Source organism: Zalophus californianus, chromosome 4, assembly GCF_009762305.2.
Source record: "Zalophus californianus isolate mZalCal1 chromosome 4, mZalCal1.pri.v2, whole genome shotgun sequence".
NCBI lineage: Eukaryota > Metazoa > Chordata > Mammalia > Carnivora > Otariidae > Zalophus > Zalophus californianus.
This window is the reverse complement of record NC_045598.1, coordinates 115,319,432-115,344,471: the sequence shown is the minus strand read 5'-3', so window position 1 is coordinate 115,344,471 and position 25,040 is coordinate 115,319,432. Positions and strand designations below refer to the sequence as shown.

Below are 25,040 nucleotides of genomic sequence, written 5' to 3'. Positions count from 1 at the left end.
AAGTCTTAACATTCTAAATATAATTCAAGAAAAGAGTCTATAAATAAGTCTAAAATATGGACTTTGCTTACATACTATTTTGATAGCTAATATAAAATAAACTTTCTTCTTAAAAGTCCTTGTAACAACACAGACATTTCTCCCATATTGCATGGTGCATAACTAGATTTGTGTGTACTAGGGTCATTTAGGGTGTATACTCTGCATTGCACAGATTACTTTTGGTTATAACCACGTGCTAATTAGGAACCAGCATTTAAAAGGAAAAGGAAGGACTTCTGGTTTCTGGTTCTGCATGTAGGGAGCTTGGAAGTTGCCACTCCATCCTAACAAGTAAAAAGCTGAACAGACTGAAAAATCAACAACTCTTCTTGGATACATAAGAGAGGGGAAGACGTAGGGCTAGCAGCAGCTGTCAAGATTGGAGAGACAGATAGGTAACATACAGAGAGTTTAGGCATACTGGAGCAGACCTATAAGCAGAAATCAGTGAGGGAACCAGTACCTGGGTTGAAAAGCCTGCACTATGCTGATTTTCAGGAGGCTCAGTGTGGGCAGGTCTGAGAGTTAAAAACTCCAGGGGGACCCAATCATAGTGGGTCCTTACCATACAGTGAGATTATCTCCAGAAGTTAGACCAAGTTCCCACAGTAAATATCTGAGAAAAATACCCTCAGGCTTCTGGCAGGAGCAGGGGAAAGGGAACCATCTTGAAATGTGCCAGAGTACCCTGTTTTTCTTAACAAAGCCTATCCTCAGGGGAAACTGGCTAACTAGAGCCTTACCTGCTGGGATATTATCGGAGTCTGTCTGGCCTGGGGAAGGGAAATAACCAGCTTTAGCTCATTCTAGCCATCCTATCCTATCCAAGTGGAAAGAAAAAACCCCTGAGAAACCCTTGTGAAATTGACAGTCCAAGGGCCTTGGCTCACTGAAAGACCAAGACCTAATCACAGGATGATAGAATGCTTTCCCTCCCTCCATCTCACCATCACATTACTGAAGGTTTATTTATAGCAGTTCTTTTTACCTAGTACATCATGTTCAACTATCAGGAAAATCTTACAAGGTATACCAAAAGGCAAGAAGCACAATTTGGAGAGACAAATAAGTATCAGAACCAGCTGTGGTGGTGATGTTGGAATTATCAGATGTGGGATTTTAAACAACTATGATTACTATGCTAAGGACTCTAATGGATAAAGTAAACACCATGCAAGAACAGATGAACAATGTAAGCAGGGAGATAGAAGTCCTAAGAAAGAACCACAAAGAAATGCTATAGTTAAAAAAATACTGTAATAGAAATGAAGAATGCCTTTCATGGGCTTATTAATGTACCGGACATGGCTGAGGAGAGAATCTCTGAGCTAGAAGAAATATCAATAGAAACCTCCAGAACCCAAAAGCAAAGAGAACAAAAGACTGAAAGAACCAGAATAACCAAGGGCTGTGGGACATCTACAAAGGTATAAAATACATGTAATGGGAATGCCAGAAGGGGAAGAAAGAGAGAAAGGAACAGAAGAAATACTTGAAACAGTAATGACTAAGAAGCTCCCCCAAATTAATTGCAGACACCAAACCATGGATCCAGGAAGCTCAGAGAACACTAGGCAGAATAAATGCCAAAAGCCTACACTGAGGCATATAATTTTCAAATTACAGAAAATCAAAGTCAAAGAAAATAATCCTGAAAGAAGCCAGAGCAAAACAAAACAACAACAAAAAACCCCCCAAAACAACACCTTACCTATAGAGGAACAAAAGCAGTCACATCCAACTTCTCAGAAATCATGCAATCAAGAAGAGAGTGGAGTGTAATATTTGAAGTGTTGAGAGAAAAACTCCACCACCTAGAATTCTCTGCAAAATTATCCTTCAGAAGTAAAGGAGAAATAAAGATTTTTCTCAGACAGACAAAAACCTATGGTATTTCTTGCTAGTAAATCTTCCCTGCAAGGAATATGGAAAGAAGTTTTTTAAAGAGAAGGAAAATATTATAGGTCAGAAAGCCAGATCTACATAGAGAAAGGAAGAACATCAAAGAAGGAATAACTAAAGGTAAAATAAAAACTTTTCTTCTTAATTGATGTAATAGCAGTTCAAAATACTAATAGTAACACTGTATTTGATTATGCTTGTGTGTGTATGCTTATGTACCCTAATACATAAGTGAAATAGATGACAGCAATGTTCTCACACTACCCATGAAGTGGTATAGTGTTACTTGAAAGTAGACATGGATGAATTGTAAATGTATTTTGCAAACTTGAGGGCAGTCATTAAAAAAGTAAAAAAAGAAATATAACTGATATGCTAAGAAAGGAAAGTGGAACCATACAAAATGTTCAGTTAAAACCACAAAAGGCAAAAAAAAAAAAAAGAGTGGAAGACAAAACTAGGAGCAAAAAACCAAGGGCAATAAATAGAAAACATTAATGAGTGTGGTAGATACTAATCCAGCTATCTCAGTGAGCACTTTGAATGTCAGTGATCTAACTGTACCAACTGAAAGAGATCGTCAGAGTAGATCAAAAAATATGACACAACTATATATTGTCTATAATAAATCCACTTTAAATATAAAGGCATATAGATTAAAAGTAAATAGATGGAGAAAAATATACAATGCTAACAGTAATCAAAAGAAAGTAGGAGTAGGGGTATTGATTTCAGACAAAGCAGACTTCAAATTAAGGAAAGTTTATCAGGGATGAAGGGCTTTGATAAAGGGGTCAGTTCTCCAAGAAGATATTGTAATTGTTAACATGTATACACCTAACAACAGAATCAAACTATGCGAGACAAAAACTGGTAGAGCTATAAGGAAAAATAGATGAATTTTACATTTATAGTTGGAGACTTCAACATCCCTCTCTCAGAAAATGGACAGATCCAGCAGGCAGAAAATTAGTAAGGAAATAGTTAAACTCAACAACACTGTCAGTCAACTGGATATAATGGATATCTGTGGACTGCTTCAACCACTGCCAACAGAATATACATTTCTCTCAAGTTCATGGAACATTCATCAAGACCACATTCTGGGACATAAAACCCACCTTAACAAATTTAAAAGACCTAGGCAGTGTCTGTTTTCAGACTACAGTGGAGTTAAACTAGACATCAGTAAAAGAAAGATAACTGGAAAATCCCCAAATATGTGGGGATTAAACAACATACTTCTAAAATACTGTATGGGTCAAAGAAGAAATCACAAGAGAAATTTTGAAAAATATTTTCAACTAAATGAAAATGAATATTGTGGGATATAGTGAAAGCAGAGCTTAGAGGGAAATTTATAGCATTGAATGCATATATTAGAAAAGAAGAAAAGTTTCCAACTTAGGAATTGAGAAAAAGAAAATTAAATCCAGAATAAGTAGAAGAAAAGAAATAATAAGAATAAATCCAAGAAATTGTAAACAGAAAATAGAAAAAAACCAATGAAACCAAAAGGTGGTGGTTCTTTGAAAAAAGCAATAATACTGGTAAGTCTCTAGCTAGGCTATCTAAGGAAAAAAAGAGAAGGCGCAAATTAATATCAGACAAAAGAGGGGACATCACAACAAATCTCATGGAAATTGAAAGGATAATGAATACTGTGAATAAATCTATGCACATAAATTTGATAACCTAGATGAAATTTCAAATTCCTTGAAAGACACAATCTGCCAAAACTCAAGAAGAAACAGATGATCTCAATAGGCCTTTATTAAAGAAATTGAATCAACAATTAATAATCTTTAAAAACACGAAAGCACCAGGCCCAGATGGGTTAACTGTTGAATTCTACCAAATATTTAAGGAAGAAATTAGACCAGTTCTCCACAGGCTCTTTCAGAGGATTCAAGTAGAGCAAATGCTTCGTAACTCATTTTGTGAGGCCAGCATTACCCAAATATCAAAACCAAAGACAAAGACATTATAAGAAAACTATAGACCAATATCTTTCATGAATATAGATGCAAAAAATCCTCAACAAAAATTGAATCCAACAATTTGTGTAAAAAGAATTCTGTACCACAACCAAGTGAGATTTATCCCAGATATATAAGGTTGGTTCAACATTCAAAAATCAATTAATGTAATCCATCACATCAACAAACTAAAAAAGAAAAATCACATTATCTTATCAATAGATGCAGAAAAAACATTCACCAAAATCCACTACCTATTCATGATAAAAACTCTCAGTAGACTAGGAATAGAGATGAACTTTCTCAACTTAATGAAGAATATCTATTAAAAAAAAAACCTGTAGGAGCGCCTGGGTGGCTCAGATGGTTAAGCCTCTGCCTTTGGCTCAGGTCATGATCTCCAGGTCCTGGAATCGAGCCCCATGTTGGGCTCCCAGCTCAGCGGGGAGTCTGCTTCTCCCTCTCCCTCTCCCCCTGCTTATGCTCTTTCTCTCTCTCTCAAATGAATAAATAAAATCTTAAAAAAAAAACCCTATAGCTAACATCTTAATATTGAGAAAGCTTTCCGACTAAGATCAGGTACAAAGAAGGCTATCCCCTCTCACATGTGACTCCTTTTTTAGACATCAAACGAAGTTCTTGCTTAATGCAATTAGGCAAGAAAAGGAAATGAAAGGTATACAGATTGGGAAGGGAGACATAAAACTGTCTTTGTTTGTAGATGACATGATTGTCTATGTAGGAAATCCTAAAGATTTGACAGAACTTTTCTGGAACTAATAAGTGTTTACAACAAGATTGCAGGGTACGAGGTTAATACACAGAAGTAAATCGCTTTCCTATATACAAGCAATGAAAAAGTGGAATTTGAAATTTAAAACAAAGCCATTTACCCCCCAAAATGAAATACTTAGGTACAAATTAACAAAATATGTATAAGATCTATGTGAAGAAAACTAATAAGCTCTGTGAATGAAATCAAAGAACTAAATAAATGGAGAGAGATCCCATGTTCATGAATAGGAAGATGCAGTATTATCAAGATGTTAGTTCTTCTCAACTTGATATATAGATTCAACGCAGTTCCAATTAAAATCCCAGCAAGTTATTTTGTGGATATCAACAAACTGATAGCAAAGTTTATATGCAGAGTAAAATAGCCAACACAGTATTGAAGGAGAAGGACAAAGTTAAAAGGATTGACATTATTTGACTTCAAGACTTATAAACCTGCAGTACTCAAGACAGTGTGGTATTGGACAAAGAACAGACAAGTAGGGCAATGGAACAGAATAGAGAACCTACAGATAGACCCCCCACCAATATAGTTAACTGATCTTTGACAAAGAAGCAAAGCAATACAGTGGAGCAAAGGTAGTCTCTTCAACATATGGTACTGGAACAACTGGACGTTCACATGCAAAAATGAATCTGGCATAGACCTTACACCTTTCACAAAAATTAACTCAAAATGGATTATAGACCTAAATATAGAATGCAAAACTATAAAACTCCTAGAACATGATATGGGAGAAAGCCTAGATGACCTTGGGTATGGTGGTGCCTTTTTAGATACAGTGCTAAAGGCATGCATGACCTGTGAAAGAAATAATTGAGAAGTTGGGCCTCATGAAAATTAAAAACTTCTGCTCTGTGAAAAATAGTGTCATGAGAATTAGAAGACAAGCCATATACTGGGAGAAAATATTTGCAAAAGACACCTTTGATAAAGGACTGTTATCTGTAATATATAAAGAACTCCTAAAACTCAGTGATAAGAAAACAACCTCATTAAGAAATGAGCCAAAGGGGCGCCTGGGTGGCTCAGTTGGTTGAGTGACTGCCTTCGGCTCAGGTCATGATCCTGGAGTCCCGGGATCGAGTCCCGCATTGGGCTCCCTGCTCGACAAGGAGCCTGCTTCTCCCTCTGACCCTCCCCGCTCTCATGTACTCTCTCTCTCATTCTCGCTCTCTCAAATAAATAAATCTTTAAAAAAAAAATGAGCCAAGGACCTTAACAGACACCTCACTAAAGAAGATACACTGATGGTAAATATGTGAAAAGATGCTGCACATCATATGTCATCAGGGAAATGCAAATTAAAACAAAAATGAGATAACACTGCATACCTATTAGATTAGCCAAAATCTGGAACACTGACAACACCAAATGCTGGCCAGGGTGTGCAGTAATAGGAACTCTCATTTATTGCTGGTAGGAATGCAAAATAGTACAGCCACTTTGGAAGACTATTTGGTGGTTTTGTCTCAAACTAAATATATTCTTATCATATGATCCAGCAATTATGCATCTTGGTATTTACCCAAAGGGGTTGAAAACTTACATCCACACGAAAAACTGCACAAGGATGTTTATAGCAGCTTTATCTATAATTGCCAAAATTTGGACACTACAGTTTTCCTTCAGTAGATGAATGCGTAAACAAACTTTGGTACATCCAGACAATGGAATATTATTCAGCACGAAAAAGAAATGAGCTATCAGGCCATGAAAAGGCATGAGGGAACCTGAAATGCATGTTACTAAGTAGAAGAAGCCAATCTGAAAAGGCTACATGTTGTATGAATCAACCATATGATATCTAAAAAAGGCAAAACTGTGGAGACTATAAAAGGATCAATTATATGGGGAAGGAGGAAGGGATGAATAGCTGGAGTACAGAGGGTTTTGAGGGCAGTAAAAATACTGTTTGATATTATGATATATGTCATTATACATTCATCCAAGGGCATAAAATGGACAGCACCAGGAATGGACCCTATGGTAAACTAGGGACTTTGGATGATTATAATGTGTCAGTGCATGTTCATGCTTGGTAAAAAAAGGTGCCACTGTGGTGTGGGATGTTGATAGTGGGGGAGGCTGTGCATGCGTTGGGGCTGGGTGTGTATGGGAAATCTTTGTCCCTTCCTCTCAATTTTGTTGTGAACCTGAAACTGCTCTATTAAAACAGGTCTTTAAAAAAATGAAAGGAAAAGGAGTGTCAGCGGGCAGCTCTGATGCTTTGAGTGGCTCAGTGCATTGCATCGCTTGGCCGTATGTTGGACAAATGATAAAGTATGAAAGACTTTGCTGATTTAATGATAACGTTGGTGCTAATAGGTAAAGAGGGACTATTCTTGAAAATAAGCTAGAGCTGAAGAAACTCTGGATATTGAGATTTTATCGCTAATTTAAAATGATTTGATTGTTGGAATTCCTGTGTGAAAAGGAACTTTGTTATTGCAAACTTTGCCTAAATTGCTTTTATAATAGACTCTAATGCAATTGATTTTAAAATGTCCATCTTTGTTTCTTAGGACCAGAATTCACATAAATAGATTCTACTTTTAGAATCACTGACCTCTTTAGAGATACTGCGAATCTATTAATTTTTGAATTTAGATGCTGTTAGGAAATGAAATGGCTGGTGGTTATGAAAATGTATTTGAGAAATAAATTTGAGGACTCACATTATGATGTTCTTAAGCTCTACTCTCACACCTACCCAGTAATGTGTCCTCAGCCAGTGGGAGGTAGAATTAGTGTACCATGAGGCAGTATTACATAGTGATTAAGACTCTGAGTTTAAATCAGACAGACTTGGGTACAAATACCCTCCTGCCACTAACTAGTTATCCTAACATTACAACATGTCATTTTCATTGCTAAACTTCAGTTCTTTATCTATAAAAACGGGGCTCATCCATAGCTTTTAGGAATATTATGGTGGAGAGTAAATAAGAAAATGTACATCAAGCCATTAATGCAGTGCTAAATAAATAGTAGGCACTAGGAAATGGTTGTGGTGGTCACTATTCCTAGGTTGAGATTTTTTAAGGTATTGTGGAAACAGTTTGACTCTATGGCCTTACATTTGGAATTTAACAATGTCTCTAACTATGTAAATCAGATGAAGATGGGAGAGGGCACTGTGATTTTTACATAATAGTTCAGTAGTTACATAGGAAAATCAATTCGTAAAAACAAAATTTGTTTTGTGTATGATGCGGAAAATCATGATAAAAGCTGGAGGAATAACTTATAACTATAGTGAACTAGCATTAAAAAAAAACCGGCCTCTACAAAATATTTAAATTTTATTTACTCTTTACCTAATACAAATCTGTGTTGTAGCCAATGTAAAGTTCATATTTAAAAAATTTTTTTTCATACATTCAGAGAAGGATATTTTGTTTTTGATTTATATTATACCCATTTGTTTTCCGACAGGATAGGCAAAGGTTAAGAGAAATACAATTATGACTCAGTTGTAATTTTAATAATTATTGTAATAAACTCAACAGAAAGATGGATATAAAATTGTAGGTCCTTCATAATTTTAGTTGTGAAAATTTACATATCAGAAGACTAAAGGAAATAATATAAAAATGTAGTAACCATGGAATTTCTCCTGAGCTTTTTGGCAACCAAGGGAAAAAGGGAAATAAGCGAGATTGTAGTTTTCACAGATTAATATGTTTTTCAGGAGAAAATTCTCTTTTTTCCTGGCACTGAATTATATAGGTGAAGTCACCATGTGTTTAAATTATATATAGGTGAAGTGTGTTGAGTGATATCACAGTGTCTTCAGCTGTGGGTTTTTTTTTTTCAACTACAGTTTTAAAGAAAGAATAAAAATGTTTGACTACTTAAACAGCCCTAAGTATAGTGGAGGTTTGACACTTAATTGTAATATGGTGAAAGCCTTTCTCTTCTAACAGTTAATATACGCCAGGTAAACACTTCCTAGTGCGCTAGGTGCTAACAGCCTTGGAACCTAGGTAGCTAATATCATCTTCAGACTGCCTCTTTCAAGCCCTGTGTAGCTTTCTCAGGAACTGGAAAGCAGTTTTTCAGTGTTATGGTTGGTGCCAAGTATAGATTTTTCATGGCCATTGACAAGAGAATAAAATAAGTATTCCTTTTTTTAAATTAATTTAATTTTATTATGTTATGTTAGTCACCATACAGTACATCATTAGTTTTTGATGTAGTGTTCCATGATTTATTGTTTGCGTATAACACCCAGTGCTCCATGCAGTATGTGCCCTCCTTAATACCCATCACCAGGCTAACCCTCCCCTACCCCTCTCCCCTCTAAAACCCTATTTGTTTCTCAGAGTCCATAGTCTCTCACGATTCATCTCCCCCTCCCGATTCCCCCCCCTTCATTTTTCCCTTCCTTCTCCTAATGTCCTCCATGCTGTTCCTTATGTTCCGCAAATAAGTGAATCCATATGATAATTGACTTTCTCTGCTTGACTTATTTCACTTTGCATAATCTCCCCCAGTCCCATCCATGTTGATGTAAAAGTTGGGTATTCGTCCTTTCTGATGGCTGAATAATATTCCACTGTATTTATGGACCACATCTTCTTTATCCACTCAGCTGTTGAAGGGCATCTCGGCTCTTTCCACAGTTTGGCTATTGCAGATGTTACTGCTCTGAACATTGGGGTGCATATGGCCCATCTTTTCATTACATCTGTGTCTTTGGGGTAAATACCCAGTAGTGCAATTGCTGGGTCATAGTGTAACTCTATTTTTAATTTTTTGAGGCACTGCCACACTGTTTTCCAAAGTGGCTGTAACCAACTTGCATTCCCACCACGTGAAAAAATGTTCATCATCGTTAGCCATCAGGGAAATTTAAATATATTTTTTAAAGATTTTATTTATTTATTTTAGAGACAGCCTGCATTTGAGCAAATGGGGGGTAGGCGCAGAGGGAGAGGGAGAGAGAGCCTGAAGCAGACACCCTGCTGAGCATGGAGCCCCACACTAGCTCAGTCTCACAATCCCGAGATCATGACCTGAGCCGAAATCACTAGTTGGACACTTAACTGACTTGAGCCACCCAGGCACCCCCCCCCCTTTTTCTTTAAAGATTTATTTATTTTAGAGTGCGTGTGCGTGTGCACCCATGGGAGGAGGGGCAGAGGGAGAGAGTCTCAAGCAGACTCCCCAATGAGCATGGAGCCTCACCTAGGACTCAACACCACCACCCTGAGATTATGACCTGAGCCAAAACCAAGAGTCAGATGCTTAACTGACTGAGCCACCCAGGTGCCCCTTAAAATAGGTATTTCTTAATCAGATGTCAATGCTTTCTCAGCATGCAACGTGGTCTCTTTTGTGAGCTATTTTGTACTTGGATTTTTTAAAAGGGGAGTAGGTCTTTAGACTGTTTCTTTTTTGTTTCAGAGATTTAGAATCCCAAATGATTTAAATTACGGATGAGGTTAAAGAGGAGAAAATATACTTCTCAAATTTTACTTCTTAGTAGAAGTAAAGATTTAATGTCACACTCCTGTGGATTGCTGGTACAAATTGGGCACTTTCTCAGCAAATTATAAGTTGAATTTTATTCTTGTATTGATCTTCAGGGACAGAGAAAAAGACCGTCTCAATACTTAGATTAATTCACTTAAAATAACTCTTCTTGAGTCCTTTGTTATGGATACATTATAATCCCTTGAAGTAAAATCCATAATTATTTTACCTTTTGCCTGACAGTAATGTTACCTTAACCTAAAGAAATTATTCAGACCCTCTTATTATTTTCTAATGTATAATATTAGGAACAGTGGCTGCTTTTCACACCTTTTTAGGGGCCAGGCAGCTTCACAGTATTAAAGAGAGTAAGATCTGAGCCCTAGCCAGGCCATTTGCTCACTTTGTCCTTGAGCATGTTATTGGAAGTTTTCTGAGGCTCCATTTGATCCTCTGTAAATGGAGATAATGCTCACCTCGCACGGATGCTGTAAACATAGGTAACGTGTGGGCATACCTACAAGCATGTTTCCACGATGGCTGTAATAATGTGTGGAATGTGGCAACCGTCCTGGGTTCCCAGCCCCAGGCACTTGGTGCCAGGACTTAGTATGGCTGGGGGTCACAGGGAATTCACAGGCAGGCTTGGGTGAATCTTGGGAATATTTTAATTGATTACATGTTGCCATTTGACATGAGGGAACCAGACTGTATGTAACATTTTATAAGCCAAGTTCAAAGAGTAGATGTTTGCCAAAGCTTTGTGTAAGGCTAGGTCCTTTTTCTACAGTTAGTATCTTTTTCAGTTGGGTCTCAGGTCATCTCTCTCTGATATTTTAACAACTCATATGCCATTGCAAACATAGTAATTTCAGGAAAGCCTGAGGAGGAGACTTGATTCTCCTTTCCATGTGTCCCATTTGGGCTCTTCTATTAGACTTTTGGCACTTTGTGACCTACAGGTTAGGCTCACAAAGTTCCATCTGGGGCTCTTGATGTACACATTCTCAGTTGAACCCCTTATGTGTGTTCTTATCCTTTGTCTGAATCTCAAATTGCATAAACCTTACTTAGCAGACACAAAGGAAGCCCTGTGTTTTCTGCATTCCAGGCACTAAGGTTGTGAAGAAGAAGCGGATGCCTCAGGGCCACTTTGTATGTGGGAAAAGATAGAATATAGTAGAGTGTGCCATCCATAATAAAGGCCTTTGAGCAGGAGAAACAAAGGAGCAGAAGACCAGTGGGCAGGAAGCCATGGTTGGACATGTTTTTAAATTTTCTGCCAGGACAGCTCATCTTTGCTCTGTTTAATATTCCTCCTACTTTGGCCCTTACTTCAACGATGTCTTTTTTTGTGAAGAAATCAGTTACCTTTTTCACCTCCAAGTATTCACTCTCATCCTCTAAATATCAATTAAATCTGGTAGGGAAGTGAACCACCCTTCATGTCTCTGTAAGGGGTGGAGCAGATGGGAGCCTTTGTGTGTGACCAGATCCAACCAGACCCTTTTCCATCCTTGGCAGTTCAGAGCACTGAGCTCTGGAAGGCTTTGCTCTGTTCTCTTGTGATTTGTCTTGAAAACTTATGTTTAGAACATGATCCTTCCCATTGTTCCTTTATTGAAAGGGACCACATCTTTTTATAATTGAAGGGTGGCATGGTGTCTTTAGGTACACTTTTTAAATGTTTTTTAAGAAATCACTCTCAGAGGGGAGGAAAAATAATTTCCCTTCTACCCTTCTGAGTTCTTAGCTGAGACCCTGTAATAAATGACAGATTAACATGAAGAAAAGTGTTAACATGTATACCTCATGTACACATGGGAGATACCCAGGAAAAAATGTGTAACTTAAAGATGTAGCTGTAGAATTTAGGACTAAATTCCATATTAACAGGGAAAAAAGAATGGGGGTGTAGGCCTCTTACAGAAAATAAGTGATTTTTAGGAATGATGGATGGGCCCATAGAAGAATAGTTGGGAGATATGAGATTGTGACCCGGTCTGTCTAGTCTGACTGGGTGTGGTGTGGACTTCAAGACTGTTCTTTTGTGATAAGAGTCTGTCCTCCCTGGTTGATAAAACTCCCAGGGAGGGGGACTTAAGATAATTGAGTTCCTTTTGGGGACCTTTCTTTAGGTAGATAAGGGAAGTTCAGAGAAAGCCTCTCCTTGCACTTGACTATTTTCAGGTGTCTACAGCTCAAAATAGTACATGAAAGTGGCATATTTTGGGGTGGCATATTCTGCTGATCCTTTACACTAAACAGTCTAACTTTTAAAATTAGAATATTTGAAGGCCCTCTTGCAATGAAGCATGTCTAATTTCAGGCTTAATTTCTTAGGCATATATAGGAAAAATATATATATAAAATCTGGAAATTTTATAGTAAATGTTATACGCTACCCCTCATCTCTCCCTCCCCCCACCACCACAACAACAACACAACACAACACATCAAACTTATGCAGTCACACATACTCCTTAGTTGCAGGCCTCCCCAGAGTGGTGGTATTTATAGTGACCCATAAACTCTTCTTTTTTTCCTGATAAAATTTATAGGTGGTTTCCCTTTTTTGCCGTTGCATGAGTTAGAACTACTTCCTTACTGTTGGTTGAAAATAGGATCGCCATCCATTGTCCAGATTATGTTAGGGTAGCTCCTAGTTGACACAAAAATATATTATGCATTTTAATATAACACCCATAATTAATAAGTCAGTGATAAGAATTTTCATGTAAGGGTAAAAAAAGCACATAAATCATTTTCATGCTCTAGGAAGTTTCAGTCAGTCCCATAGTATTTTCAATCCTAGTTTATCTTCTTGAGACTTTTGGGGGTCTCTGACCCCTCACTTACACTAGTCCACAGAACTCCCTCTGGTTCCTGTTCCAAATGCTTCTTCCTTTTCTCGGTCTTCCTTCATATCTTTGATAGCTTTGGACTAAGTCCATGTTAGTGGAGGTAGAGCAACACAGTAAAATCCTTGGACCACCTCTCTCCCCTTTCTCTGGACCTCTGTGGAGAAAGGTAGGGTCACACATTACTGGTCGATGCTGGTGGCCCACAGGTCATTTCCTGGAGGTGCTTAGGGAGAGGTTGGATGTCAGCTGATGAGGAAAGGAGATGACACTGCGCCTGTGTGTGCCTGCTGCTCGTCCCTGGCAGGTGCCCTCATCCCACAGCCTCGGGAACCAGCATGTCTGTGAGGACGTGCAGCCAGAATGTAAATCCCAGTCTCTATCCAAAACTCATGCTCTTTCCTTTTCATAGCAGGGACGTTTTAAAATATTCTTTACAAAATCTCTTCTTCTTTTGTTCAAAAACAAAAGTTTGGGCAAGTCATTCACAGGAAAATAGGAAAGAGATGATTTTTTCCCCCTGGAATTAACAGTGAAACCTATATGTAATTTAGAGCTAAGTATACACATACTTTGGGTGGGTGTTCATTTCCTAAAGGAGAATGTGATCTAAGTTTGGAAACCACTGCTCTAAGCCCAGTTGCCCCACCCATACAACGAGAATACTACTTCTCTATTCTTGGAATTGTTTGTGGATTCACTATGATCATCTTTGTGAAGTTTTTAGACTGTGTTGGTGCAGAGAAAGTGCTCAGTAACAAGCTTCGTTACGTGTTGTGAATCTTGATGGTATTTTCAGTGATTTATTTTCATCCCAAGGTAGAGATACTTAATATTCACTAGTATCAGGAAATGTCTTTTTCATGTATCAGTCCACTTACTTGGAATCCTACTTCAGTTGATTTTGAACTTCTTAGATTGGGAAAGTGTGACCGCAGTAAACAAAACTTGTACCCAGACAGGGAGGTAGACACTGCCTTGTAAATGTATACAGAATCACCTATTTGTGTGTGTAATGACTTACATAAAGAGAGCGCTTAAAATTTATACAGGTACTTTTCAAGTCTGGAAAAGATTAGTTTTATGGAGCTATTTTACTAATTTTTAGATGTTAAAGTAAGTATAGATGACATGGTATATATCGTGCTTTGATTTTGAAAGAGAATCTTTGTTGTTTAAATTCTAATATACCTTGTTATTTTATTCCTGCTGTTTTAGGGAATACCTTGGTAAACAGCTCCAATCTGAGCAGCCCCAGACTGCTGCTGCCCGAAGCTGAACGTGCCCTCCAGCCTCAGAATCTCCACCCTTCCCGTTTTACCTGGGACGGAGTACCTGGAGTATGAATCTCAGTAGTTAGGGTCAGGAGCAAAAAATTTTCCATTTTACTTGCAGTTTTCTTCTGTTGTTTCGCTTTTCCCTATGTTGATTTTCGTTGAATGTGTTTGCCCATTAAGCTGTATAAAAGTAGGTGTTTTCTGTTGCTAAGGAAATGATTAACTGTTACATACACTGCTTGTAATTTCTGTATTTATTGTTCTCTGGAAATGAGTATAGTTATTAAAGGATTCTCACTTCAAAAAGGTTTTGCTCTTGTTCCTCACTTGAACTTTAACAAAAATCATCTATTTTCCTAGCCTAATTGAGAGAATTATTGCAAAGTAGTGAATGGTAAGTAAATGTTTTCAAACTACGCGTATCTGTATCCATCCATCCGCCCATCCGTTCATGCACACATACACATTGCAGCGATCCTCTGCTAATATTTAAAGAACTTTAACATTTTTAGGAAATTTTTAATGTAATGCTGTGGTCCAAAGGATATGCCTGTGGAGCTCAGTAAAGAATTATTTTAGCTTTAGATTATTTTATTTCATTGATTTCCTTTACTTTCATTCTTGGATTTTAGGAGCTCAAGTCTGTTTTCTTTTAATACTTTTTGTTTCAATATTGCCAATAGGTATTTATTTCTGTCCCCTTCCCTCTTTACTCTGGAACTACAGGCCTCAGCAGGCCATACATGGCATACATGGCCCCCCTCCCCCCACCCCCAAATCTGAGCCTTTTGTCTTTATTTTATTTATTTATTTGTTTGTTTATTCTTTGGTGTTTATTCTTTTATTATTATGTTCAGTTAGCCAACATATAGTACATCATTAGTTTTTGATGTGTAGTGTTCGACGATTGAATATTGTTTTATTTTCAGCATAGAGAAATAACTTTTCCTATGGGAAAAGTTATTTGAGATAATGGATGTTTTTCTTCGTTAGTGACTTCATGTTACTGAATGGTTTCTCTTAAAGACTTGACTTCATATTTGTCAAGAAAATAGGAAGTCTGATCAAACCAGTTTCCTTTCTTTCTTTCTCTCTCTCTCTTTCTTTCTTTCTTTTTTCCTTCCTTCCTTCCTTCCTTCCTTTCTTTCTTTTTCTTTCTTTCTTTCCTTTCTTTCTTTCTTTCTTTCTTTCTTTCTTTCTTTCTTTCTTTCTTCTTTCTTTTCTTTCTTTCTTTCTTTCTTTCTTCTTTTTCTTTCTTTCTTTCTTTCTTTCTTTCTTTCTTTCTTTCTTTCTTTCTTTCTTTCTTTCTTTCTTTCTTTTCTTTCTTCTTTCTTTCTTCTTCTTTCTTTCTTTCTTTCTTCTTTCTCCTCCCCCCCTCTTTCTTCTTTCTTCTTTCTTTCTTCTTTTTCTCTTTCTTCTTTCTCTTTCTTTCTGTCTTTCTTTCTCACTCGCTCGCTCTCTCTTCCTTCCTTCCTTTCTTTCTCTCTCCCCCTTCCTTCCTCCCTCCCTCTCTCTCTCTCTTAAACATTTTATTCATTTATGTGTGTGAGAGAGAGAGAACATGAACAGGAGGAGAGGGGCAGAGGGAGAGGAAGAAGAAGCAGACTCCCTGTTGAGCAGGGAGCCCGATGCAGGGCTCAATCCCAGGACCATGAAATCATGACCTGAGCCGAAGGCAGACGCTTAACCAACTGAGCCGCCCAGGTGCCCCGAGCCAATTTTTTCTTGACTGAAAGTTTTCTAAATTGCTTAGACCTAGATATTTTTACTTCCCAAAACATAGAAAAACAAGAGACAGAACTTTTCTCTGTGGTAATTACAGATTCTGCATTGGCAGAGGATCAGTTTTCATGTTAATGTAATGGTCTGTAAGGTTATTAGATTATCTGAGATATGCAATTTCAAGTTGAGAGTGCAGTTTTCTGAATTTCTTAAGAGCACATTGTTCGATGTCATACATTCTGATTTTAGTTTCATTTTGCATAAATTCTAAAGTAGATTCGAATGACATTCTGATGGAAATTGTTAATGCTTTAATTCCCAAGACATGCTTTTGGACATGGGAAGCAGTACTCCCATGTCCTCGTATTTTAATTATTATCCTGTAAATTAAAATTATCTCTAGGTACCTTTTTCTCCTTCAAATCTTTTCATTCAGCTTATAGAACTTATTTCTAAGAATTACAAAGACAATTATTTTCTTTGCTTAATGCTTTTAACATTCAATGACTAAATCCGTCTAAAATTTTAATACCAATTGTATGTTCAACTAAACTGCAAACACCTGACAGAGTAGACTTATAAATTTGACAAACAGATAGTAGTTAATGCTTATAAATCTCATCAGGCATACATTTAGTAGAACCAGTTTCATTAAGCATTTTAAAACATCTTTAAAAATAGCCTAAACAAAGAGTACAATGATTACAAAATTTGTTAATCCAGCTAAATAAACACAATTTATACAATGTCATCAACTACAGGATTGAAAAATTTCATCAGTTTTGCTGTACTTATTTATATGTATTTCTAAATTTTATTTTATTGTTATGTTAATCACCATACATTTCATCATTAGTTTTTGATGTAGTGTTCCATGATTCATTGTTTGCCTATAACACCCAGTGCTCCATTCAATACGAGCCCTCTTTAATACCCATCACCAGGCTAACCCCTCTCCCCATCCCTCTCCCCTCTAGAACCCTCAGTTTGTTTCTAAGAGTCCATAGTCTCTCAGGTTCATCTCCCCCTCTGATTCCCCCCCCTTCATTTTTCCCTTCCTACTATCTTTTTTTTTTTCTTTTTTAACATACGTATTATTTGTTTCAGAGGTACAGGTCTGTGATTCAACAGTCTTGCACAATTCACAGTGCTCACCATAGCACATACTCTCCCCAGTGTCTATCACCCAGCCACCCCATCCCTCCTACCCCCACCACTCAATTTGTTTCCTGAGATTAAGAATTCCTCATACCAGTGAGATCATATGATACATGTCTTTCTCTGATGACTTATTTTGCTTAGCATAATACCCTGTAGTTCCATCCACGTCATTGCAAATGGCAAGATTTCATTTTTTTTTGATGGCTGCATAATATTTCATTGTGTGTGTATATATATATACCACATCTTCTTTATCCATTCATCTATTGATGGACATCTTGCTGGTTTCCACAGTTCAGCTTTTGTGGGACATTGCTGCTATAAACTCTTTCCACAGTTCGGCTATTGTGGACATTGCTGCTATAAACGTCGGGGTACACGTACCCCTTCGGATCACTACATTTGTATCTTTGGGGTAAATACCCAGTAGTGCAATTGCTGGGTCATAGGGTAGCTCTATTTTCAACTTTTTGAGGAACCTCCATACTATTTTCCAGAGTGGCTGCATCTGCTTGCATTCCCACCAACAGTGTAGGAGGGTTCCCCTTTCTCCACATCCTCACCAACATCTTTGTCGTTTCCTGACTTGTTAATTTTAGCCATTCTGACTGGTGTGAGGTGGTATCGCATTGATTTTGATTTTGATTTCTCTGATGCCAAGCAATGTTGAGCACTTTTTCATGTGTCTGTTGGCCATTTGGATGTCTTCTTTGGAAAAATGTCTGTTCATGTCTTCTGCCCATTTCTTGAATGCATTATTTGTTCTTTGGGTGTTGAGTTTGATAAGTTCTTTATAGATTTTGGCTACTAGCCCTTTATCTGATATGTCATTTGCAAATATCTTCTCCCATTCCGTCAGTTGTCTTTCGGTTTTGTTGACTGTTTCCTTTGCTGTGCAAAAGCTTTTATCTTGATGAAGTCCCAGTACTTCATTTTTGCCCCTGTTTCCTTTGCCTTTGGCAATGTTTCTAGGAAGAAGTTGCTGCAGCTGAGGTCAAAGATGTTGCTGCCTGTGTTCTCCTCTAGGATTTTGTTGGACTCCTGTCTCACATTCAGATCTTTCAACCATTTGGAGTCTATTTTTGTGTGTGGTGTAAGGAAATGGTCCAGTTTCATTCTTCTGCATGTGGCTGTCCAACTTTCCCAACACCATTTGTTGAAGAGACTGTCTTTTTTCCACTGGATATTCTTTCCTGCTTTGTCAAAGATTAGTTGACCATAGAGTTGAGGGTCCATTTCTGAACTCTCTATTCTGTTCCATTGATCTATGTGTTTCGTGCCAGTACCATACTGTCTTGATGATGACAGCTTTGTAATAGAGCCAGAATTGTGATGCCACCGGCTTTTCTTTTTCAACATTCCTCTGGCTATTTGGGGTCTTTTCTGGTTCCATACAAATTTTAGGATTATTTGTTCCATTTCTTTGAAAAAAGTGGGTGGTATTTTGATAGGGATTGCATTAAATGTGTAGACTGCTCTAGGTAGCATGGACATCTTCACAATATTTATTCTTCCAGTCTGTGAGCTTGGAACGTTTTTCCATTTCTTTGTGTCTTCCTCAATTTCTTTCATGAGTATTTTATAGTTTTCTGAGTACAGATCCTTTGCCTCTTTGGTTAGATTTGTTCCTAGGTATCTTATGGTTTTGGGTGCAATTGTAAATGGGATCGACTCCTTAATTTCTCTTCTGTCTTGGTGGTGTATAGAAATGCCACTGATTTCTGTGCATTGATTTTATATCCTGCTACTTTACTGAATTCCTGTGTGAGTTCTAGCAGTTTTGGGGTGGAGTCTATTGGGTTTTCCACATAAAGTATCATATCATCTGCAAAAAGTGAGAGTTTGACTTCCTCTTTGCTGATTCGGATGCCTTTTATTTCTTTTTGTTGTCTGACTGCTGTGGCTAGGACTTCTCTTACTATGTTGAATAGCAGTGGTGTTAGTGGACGTCCCTGCCATGTTCCTGACCTTAGGGGGAAAGCTCTCAGTTTTTCCAATGGGGAAAATTGAGAATGGTATTTGCTGTGGGTTTTTCATAGATGTTTTTTATTATATTGAGGTATGTACCCTCTATCCTTATACTCTGAAGAGTTTTGATCAAGAAAGGATGCTGTACTTTTTCAAATGCATTTTCTGCATCTATTGAGAGGATCGTGTGGTTCTTGTTCTTTCTTTTAATAATGTATCACACTGATTTGTGGATTTTGAACCAACCTTGCAGCCCATGAATAAATCTTACTTGGTCATGGTGAATAATCCTTTTAATGTACTGTTGGATCCTATTGGCTAGTATTTTGGTGAGAATTTTTGCATCTATGTTCATCAGGGATATTGCTCTGTAATTCTTTTTGATGGGGTCTTTGGTTTTGGGATCAAGGTAATGCTGGCCTCATAAAATGAATTTGGAAGTTTTCCTTCCATTTCTGTTTTTTGGAACAGTTTCAGAAGAGTAGGTATTAATTCTTCTTTAAATGTTTGGTAGAATTCCCCTGGGAGGCCATCTGGCCCTGGGCTCTTGCTTGTTGGGAGATTTTTGATTACTGCTTCAATTTCCTTAGTGGTTATAGGTCTGTTCAGTTTTTCTATTGCTTCCTGGTTCAGTTTTGTAGTTGATACATCTCTAGGAATGCAACCATTTCTTCCAGATTATCTAATTTGCTGGCATATAGTTGCTCATAATATGTTTCTTATAATTGGTTGTATTTCTTTGGTGTTAGTTGTGATCGCTCCTCTTTCATTCATGACTTTATTGATTTGGGTCATTTCTCTTTTCTTTTGGATAAGTCTGGCCAGGGGTTTATCAATCTTATTAATTCTTTCAAAGAACCAGCTCCTGGTTTTGTTGATCTGTTCTACTGTTCTTTTGGTTTCTATTTCATTGATTTCTGCTGTGATCTTTATTATTTCTCTTCTCCTGCTGGGTTTAGGCTTTATTTGCTGTTCTTTCTCCAGCTTCTTTAGATGTAGGGTTAGGTTGGGTATTTGAGACCTTTCTTGTTTCTTGAGAAAGGCTTGTATTGCTATATACTTTCCTCTTAGGACTTCCTTTGCTGCATTCCAAAGATTTTGAGCAGTTGTTTTCATATTTATTGGTTTCCATGAATTTTTTAAATTCTTCTTTAATTTCCTGGTTGACCCATTCATTCTTTAGTAGGATGCTCTTTAGCCTCCATGTATTTGAGTTCTTTCCGACTTTCCTCTTGTGTGAGTTCTGGCTTCAAAGCACTGTGTTCCAAAAATATGCAGGGAATGATCCCAATCTTTTGGTACCGGTTGAGACCTGATTTGTGATCTAGGATGTGATCTATTCTGGAGAATGTTCCATGGGCACTGGAGAAGAATGTGTTACCTGTTGCTTTGGGATGGAATGTTCTGAATATATCTGTGAAGTCCATTTGGTCCAGTATGTCATTTAAAGTCTATTTTCTTGTTGATCTTTTGCTTAGATGATCTGTCCATTTCAGTGAGGGGGGTGTTAATGTCCCCACTACAGTTGTATTATTGTCGATGTGTTTCTTTGCTTTTGTTATTAATTGCCTTATATAATTGGCTGCTTCCATGTTAGGGGCATAGATATTTACAATTGTTAGATCTTCTTGTTGGATAGACCCTTTAAGTAGGATATAGTGTCCTTCCTCATCTCTTATTACAGTCTTTGGTTTAAAGTCTAACTTGTCTAATATAAGGATTGCCACCCCAGCTTTCTTTTGGTGTCCATTAGCATGGTAAATCGTTTTCCACCCCCTCACTTTCAGTCTGGAGGTGTCTTTGGGTCTAAAGTGAGCCTCTTGCAGACAGCGTATTGATGGGTCTTGTTTTTTTTTATCCAATCTGATAGCCTGTATGTTTTGATTGGGGCATTTAGCCCATTTACATTCAGGGTAACTTATTAGGAATTTAGTGCCATTGTATTGCCTGTAAGGTGACTGTTACTGTATATTGTCTGTGTTCCTTTCTGGTCTATGTTACTTTTAGGCTCTCTCTTTGCTTAGAGTACCCCTTTCAATATTTCTCATAGGGCTGGTTTTGTTTTTGCAAATTCCTTTAGTTTTTGTTTGTCCTGGAAGCTTTTTATCTCTCCTATTTTCAATGACAGCCTAGCTGGATACAGTATTCTTGACTGCATATTTTTCTCGTTAATGCTCTGAAGATATCATGCCAGTCCTTTCTGGCCTGCCAGGTCTCTGTGGATAGGTCTGTTGCCCATCTAATGTTTCTACCATTATAGGTTACAGACCTCTTGTCCCGAGCTGCTGTTAGGATTTTCTCTTTGTCTCTGAGACTTGCAAGTTTTACTATTTGATGTCAGGGTGTTGACCTATTTTTATTGATTTTGATGTGGGGTTCACTGTGCCTCCTGGATTTTGATGCCTGTTTCCTTCCCCAAATTAGGGAAGTTCTCTGCTGTAATTTGCTCCTATATACTTTCTGCCCCTCTCTCTTTCTTCTTCTTCTGGGATCCCAATTATGCTAATACTGTTTTGTCTTATGGTATCACTTATGTCTTGAATTCTGCCCATGTGACCCAGTAGTTGTTTTTTTCTTTTTCCTCAGCTTCTTTATTTTCCATCATTTGGTCTTCTATATCACTGATTCTCTCTTCTGCCTCATTTGTCCTAGCAGTTAGAGCCTCCATTTTTGACTGTACCTCATTAATAACCTTTTTGATTTTGACTTGGTTAGATTTTAGTTCTTTAGTTCTCCAGAAAAGGTTTCTCTAGTATCTTCCATGCTTTTTTCAAGCCCAGTTAGTATCTTTATAGTCCTCATTCTGAGCTCTAGTTCCGACATCTTACTAATGTCTGTATTGATTACTTCCCTGGCAGTCGGTACTGCCTCTTGTTCTTTTTTTTGAGGTGCGTGTTTCCATCTTGTCATTTTGTCCAGAGGAGAAAAGATGAGTGAGAGAATAAAATGCTAACAGGGTAACAATGACCCCAGAAAAATATACACTAAACAAATCAGAAGAAACCTGAAATCAGGGGAAAAGAAAGGGAAAGAAAGAAGAAAAAAAAAGAAAAAGAAAAAGTTTAAAAAAAAAAGAATATGATCAAATAGGATCAGGCTGGTGCATAGATCAGTGCCACACTAGATTTTGGGCATACTTTGGTCTGTTAGAAGAAAGTGCTTCCCAAAATTTTAAAGAAAAACATATATATACAAAAATAAGGGTAAATATGAAGGGATGGAATATGACTAAAGATTAAAATTATAAAAGATTTCATAAAAGGAACTGATAAGAACTTGGTTGAAGAAAGAAAGAAGAGAAATTAAAAAAAAAAAAAAGAATGTGATGAGGCAGGAGATTAGAACAAAGCCATACACTAGAGATTTAGGTATATTTTGGTCTGTTACACGCAACTGTATCCCAAAATTTTAAAGAGAGTACAACTTACATATATATCAAAAATAAGGTTAACTACTATGGAGGGATAGAATATGACTCTAAAAATGAAAAATAAAAAATTTTTAAAAAAGGGATTGATAAGATGTTAGTTGAAAACAGGAAAAAGAAAAATTAAAAAATTAAAAAATTAACTTTGAAAGACTAAAGAATCGGGGAAAAAAACCATGAATTCTATGTGTAGTATTTCTCTAGCGCTGGAGTTCTGCTGTTCTCATTGATCGGTAAACTTGGTCTTGGCTGGCTGTTCTTGCTGATCTTCTGGGGGAGGGGCCTGTTGCCATGGTTCCCAAATGTCCGCTGGAGGCGGAATTGCCCCACCCTTGCCTGTCTGGGCTATGTAGTCTGCTCAGGTTTGCTCTCGGAGCTTTTGTTTCCTGCAAGCTTTTGGTACAGCTTTGGAGGACTAGAGTGAAATGGTGGCTTCCCAATCTCCACCCCGGAGGAGCCGAGAACTTGAGGCCCCACTCCTCAGTGAGCCCCCAGAGAAAAGCAGTCAATCACTCCTGTCTCCCCAGTCTCCAGCTGCACTCTGTGCTCACCTGGCCGGTGACCATGTGTTTCTATTTCTGGCACTTGACCCTGTTTGGAGTCTCCAAACCCAGCAGATCCCTGCAGTGCGCTCCCACGCTACTCCTCCCCGGGGAGGGAGGGGAGTCTCCCTGGATCTGCTGCTTGTTGGGTCCCTAATGGAAGAGCAGTGGCCCGACTGTGCCGCGGATCACAGTTTATGGCAACCCCGAGCTAAGAGCCCACTCCTCTGCTCTATCTTTGAAGCTGGCTTCCCTGCTCCAATACCTGGGAGCTCTGCCACACTCAGGCACCCCCGGTCTTTCTGTGTGGCCCCAAGTGTCCTGAGACCACACTGTCCCAGCGAGGGTTCCACCCCGCTGCTTAGCCACTGGAGCGACGTCCCTCAGCGGAGCAGACTTCTAAAAGTTCTGATTTTGTGCTCTGGGGCTCTATCACTTGCCGGTAGTGGCTGACGGAACCTCCCTCTCCCCGCCGTCTATCTTCCCAAATATCGCCTGGGATTCACTTCTCTGCACGTCCTACCTTCCAGAAAGTGGTCGCTTTTCTGTTCAGAGAGTTGCTGCTAATCTTTTCTTCGATCTTCTGTTGAGTTCGTAGGTGTTCAGAATGGTTTGATCCCTGTCTAGCTGAATTCCTGAGACCAGATGAAATTTAGGTCTCCTGTGCCTCCACCATCTTTCGCCTCTTCTCTATTTTTATGTATTTTTAAGAATCCTTTTGTGTTTCATTGGCTATCAGTCTGTTCTCAATTTGTGAAAAATAATTTCACTAAAAGTTGAAATATATTAGAAAAAAGTTGGTATAAAATTCAGGTATTATTGGATTTCTTGTTGAGGGCACAGTAGATTCTATAAAACTTGAGAGAAAACTCAAGTAAACAAATTTCTAAAGTATCATGCATTTATCAGTTATAATAAAATTAACCTAAGTAGGTATGCACAGTAATTTTACATAAAAAAAGACCTGAATTTCATATCTTGAGAGATACATACACATTCACATTAAAAGGAGAATGAAATAATACCTTGCTCTTCTGGAAAACTCTTGTGGGGACCTTTTTGACCCTTATATTTTAAAATTTGGGAAAGGCCTTCCCATTGACAGGTGAAGCCTGGTCCCACACATTGCATCAGGCCAGTCACAAGTATCAGATTGATAGAATATATCCAATTAAAAAAAACTCCTTTCCTTCCTATTTAGCACAGCAGAGTAATTGAGGTTAATTTCCATATAATTAAAATTTAAATAATTTTATAACCTCTATCTGTCAAATCTTGGAAAGCTCAGAGCCAAGTTTTGATGCTTTTGATTTATTTGATAATTACTTAAAAGGTTCTCTGTTCTCATTCTTTGCCTTTGAAAATAGAGAATATTTGAGACTAAATTTTGAAACCACTCAATGTTAGTAGGTGTCAAAGTTATTTTCCAAATCTGAACCTTATGATGAAATCACTTTTTAGTTTCAAATTTCTCTCTTGTTTTGCTGTACAAAATGTTCTGTTCTGGTTAGGGGATGTGGCTCCTTTAACGTTCCGAACAAGGTCCCAGTGGAAAAGTCAGAAAGACGAATGAGCTACAAATAATGTTACTTCATTTATGCAAAGCTGACACCAAGTTCACATTCTCTTTCAGTTTTTAGCTTTTACTGGTTCTAAATAGTTTACCTTCCAGTAACCATCTATGTCATTGTCTTTTTTCCCTCCCAAACGAAGAAAGAAAATATCAGGGAACTTGGTTGAAAGAACCAATGTACAAAGATTACTGAATAACAGGTAGAAAGAAAATATTTGTAAGAATAGCACAGAGGTTGAAGGGGGTGGAAATGGAATTACACTCTTGTAAGGTTCTTATATTATGCATGAGATGGTGTAACATGAATAT

The 25,040-nt window shown here is 37.8% G+C and overlaps 1 protein-coding gene across 5 annotated transcripts in view; it reads left to right on the top strand.

Annotated features, from left to right (window-relative positions):
• ATP6V1H (ATPase H+ transporting V1 subunit H) overlaps positions 1 to 14,644 on the top strand; it is a 124,043-nt gene extending 109,399 nt beyond the window's left edge. For all 5 annotated transcript variants that reach the window (XM_027610489.1, XM_027610497.1, XM_027610466.1 and 2 more), the window contains one exon: positions 14,280 to 14,644. In XM_027610489.1, coding sequence (XP_027466290.1) covers positions 14,280 to 14,340 — 61 coding nt within the window. In that variant the 3' untranslated portion in view covers positions 14,341 to 14,644. The remainder of the gene's footprint in view (positions 1 to 14,279) is intronic.
• Positions 14,645 to 25,040: the final 10,396 nt, after the last annotated feature.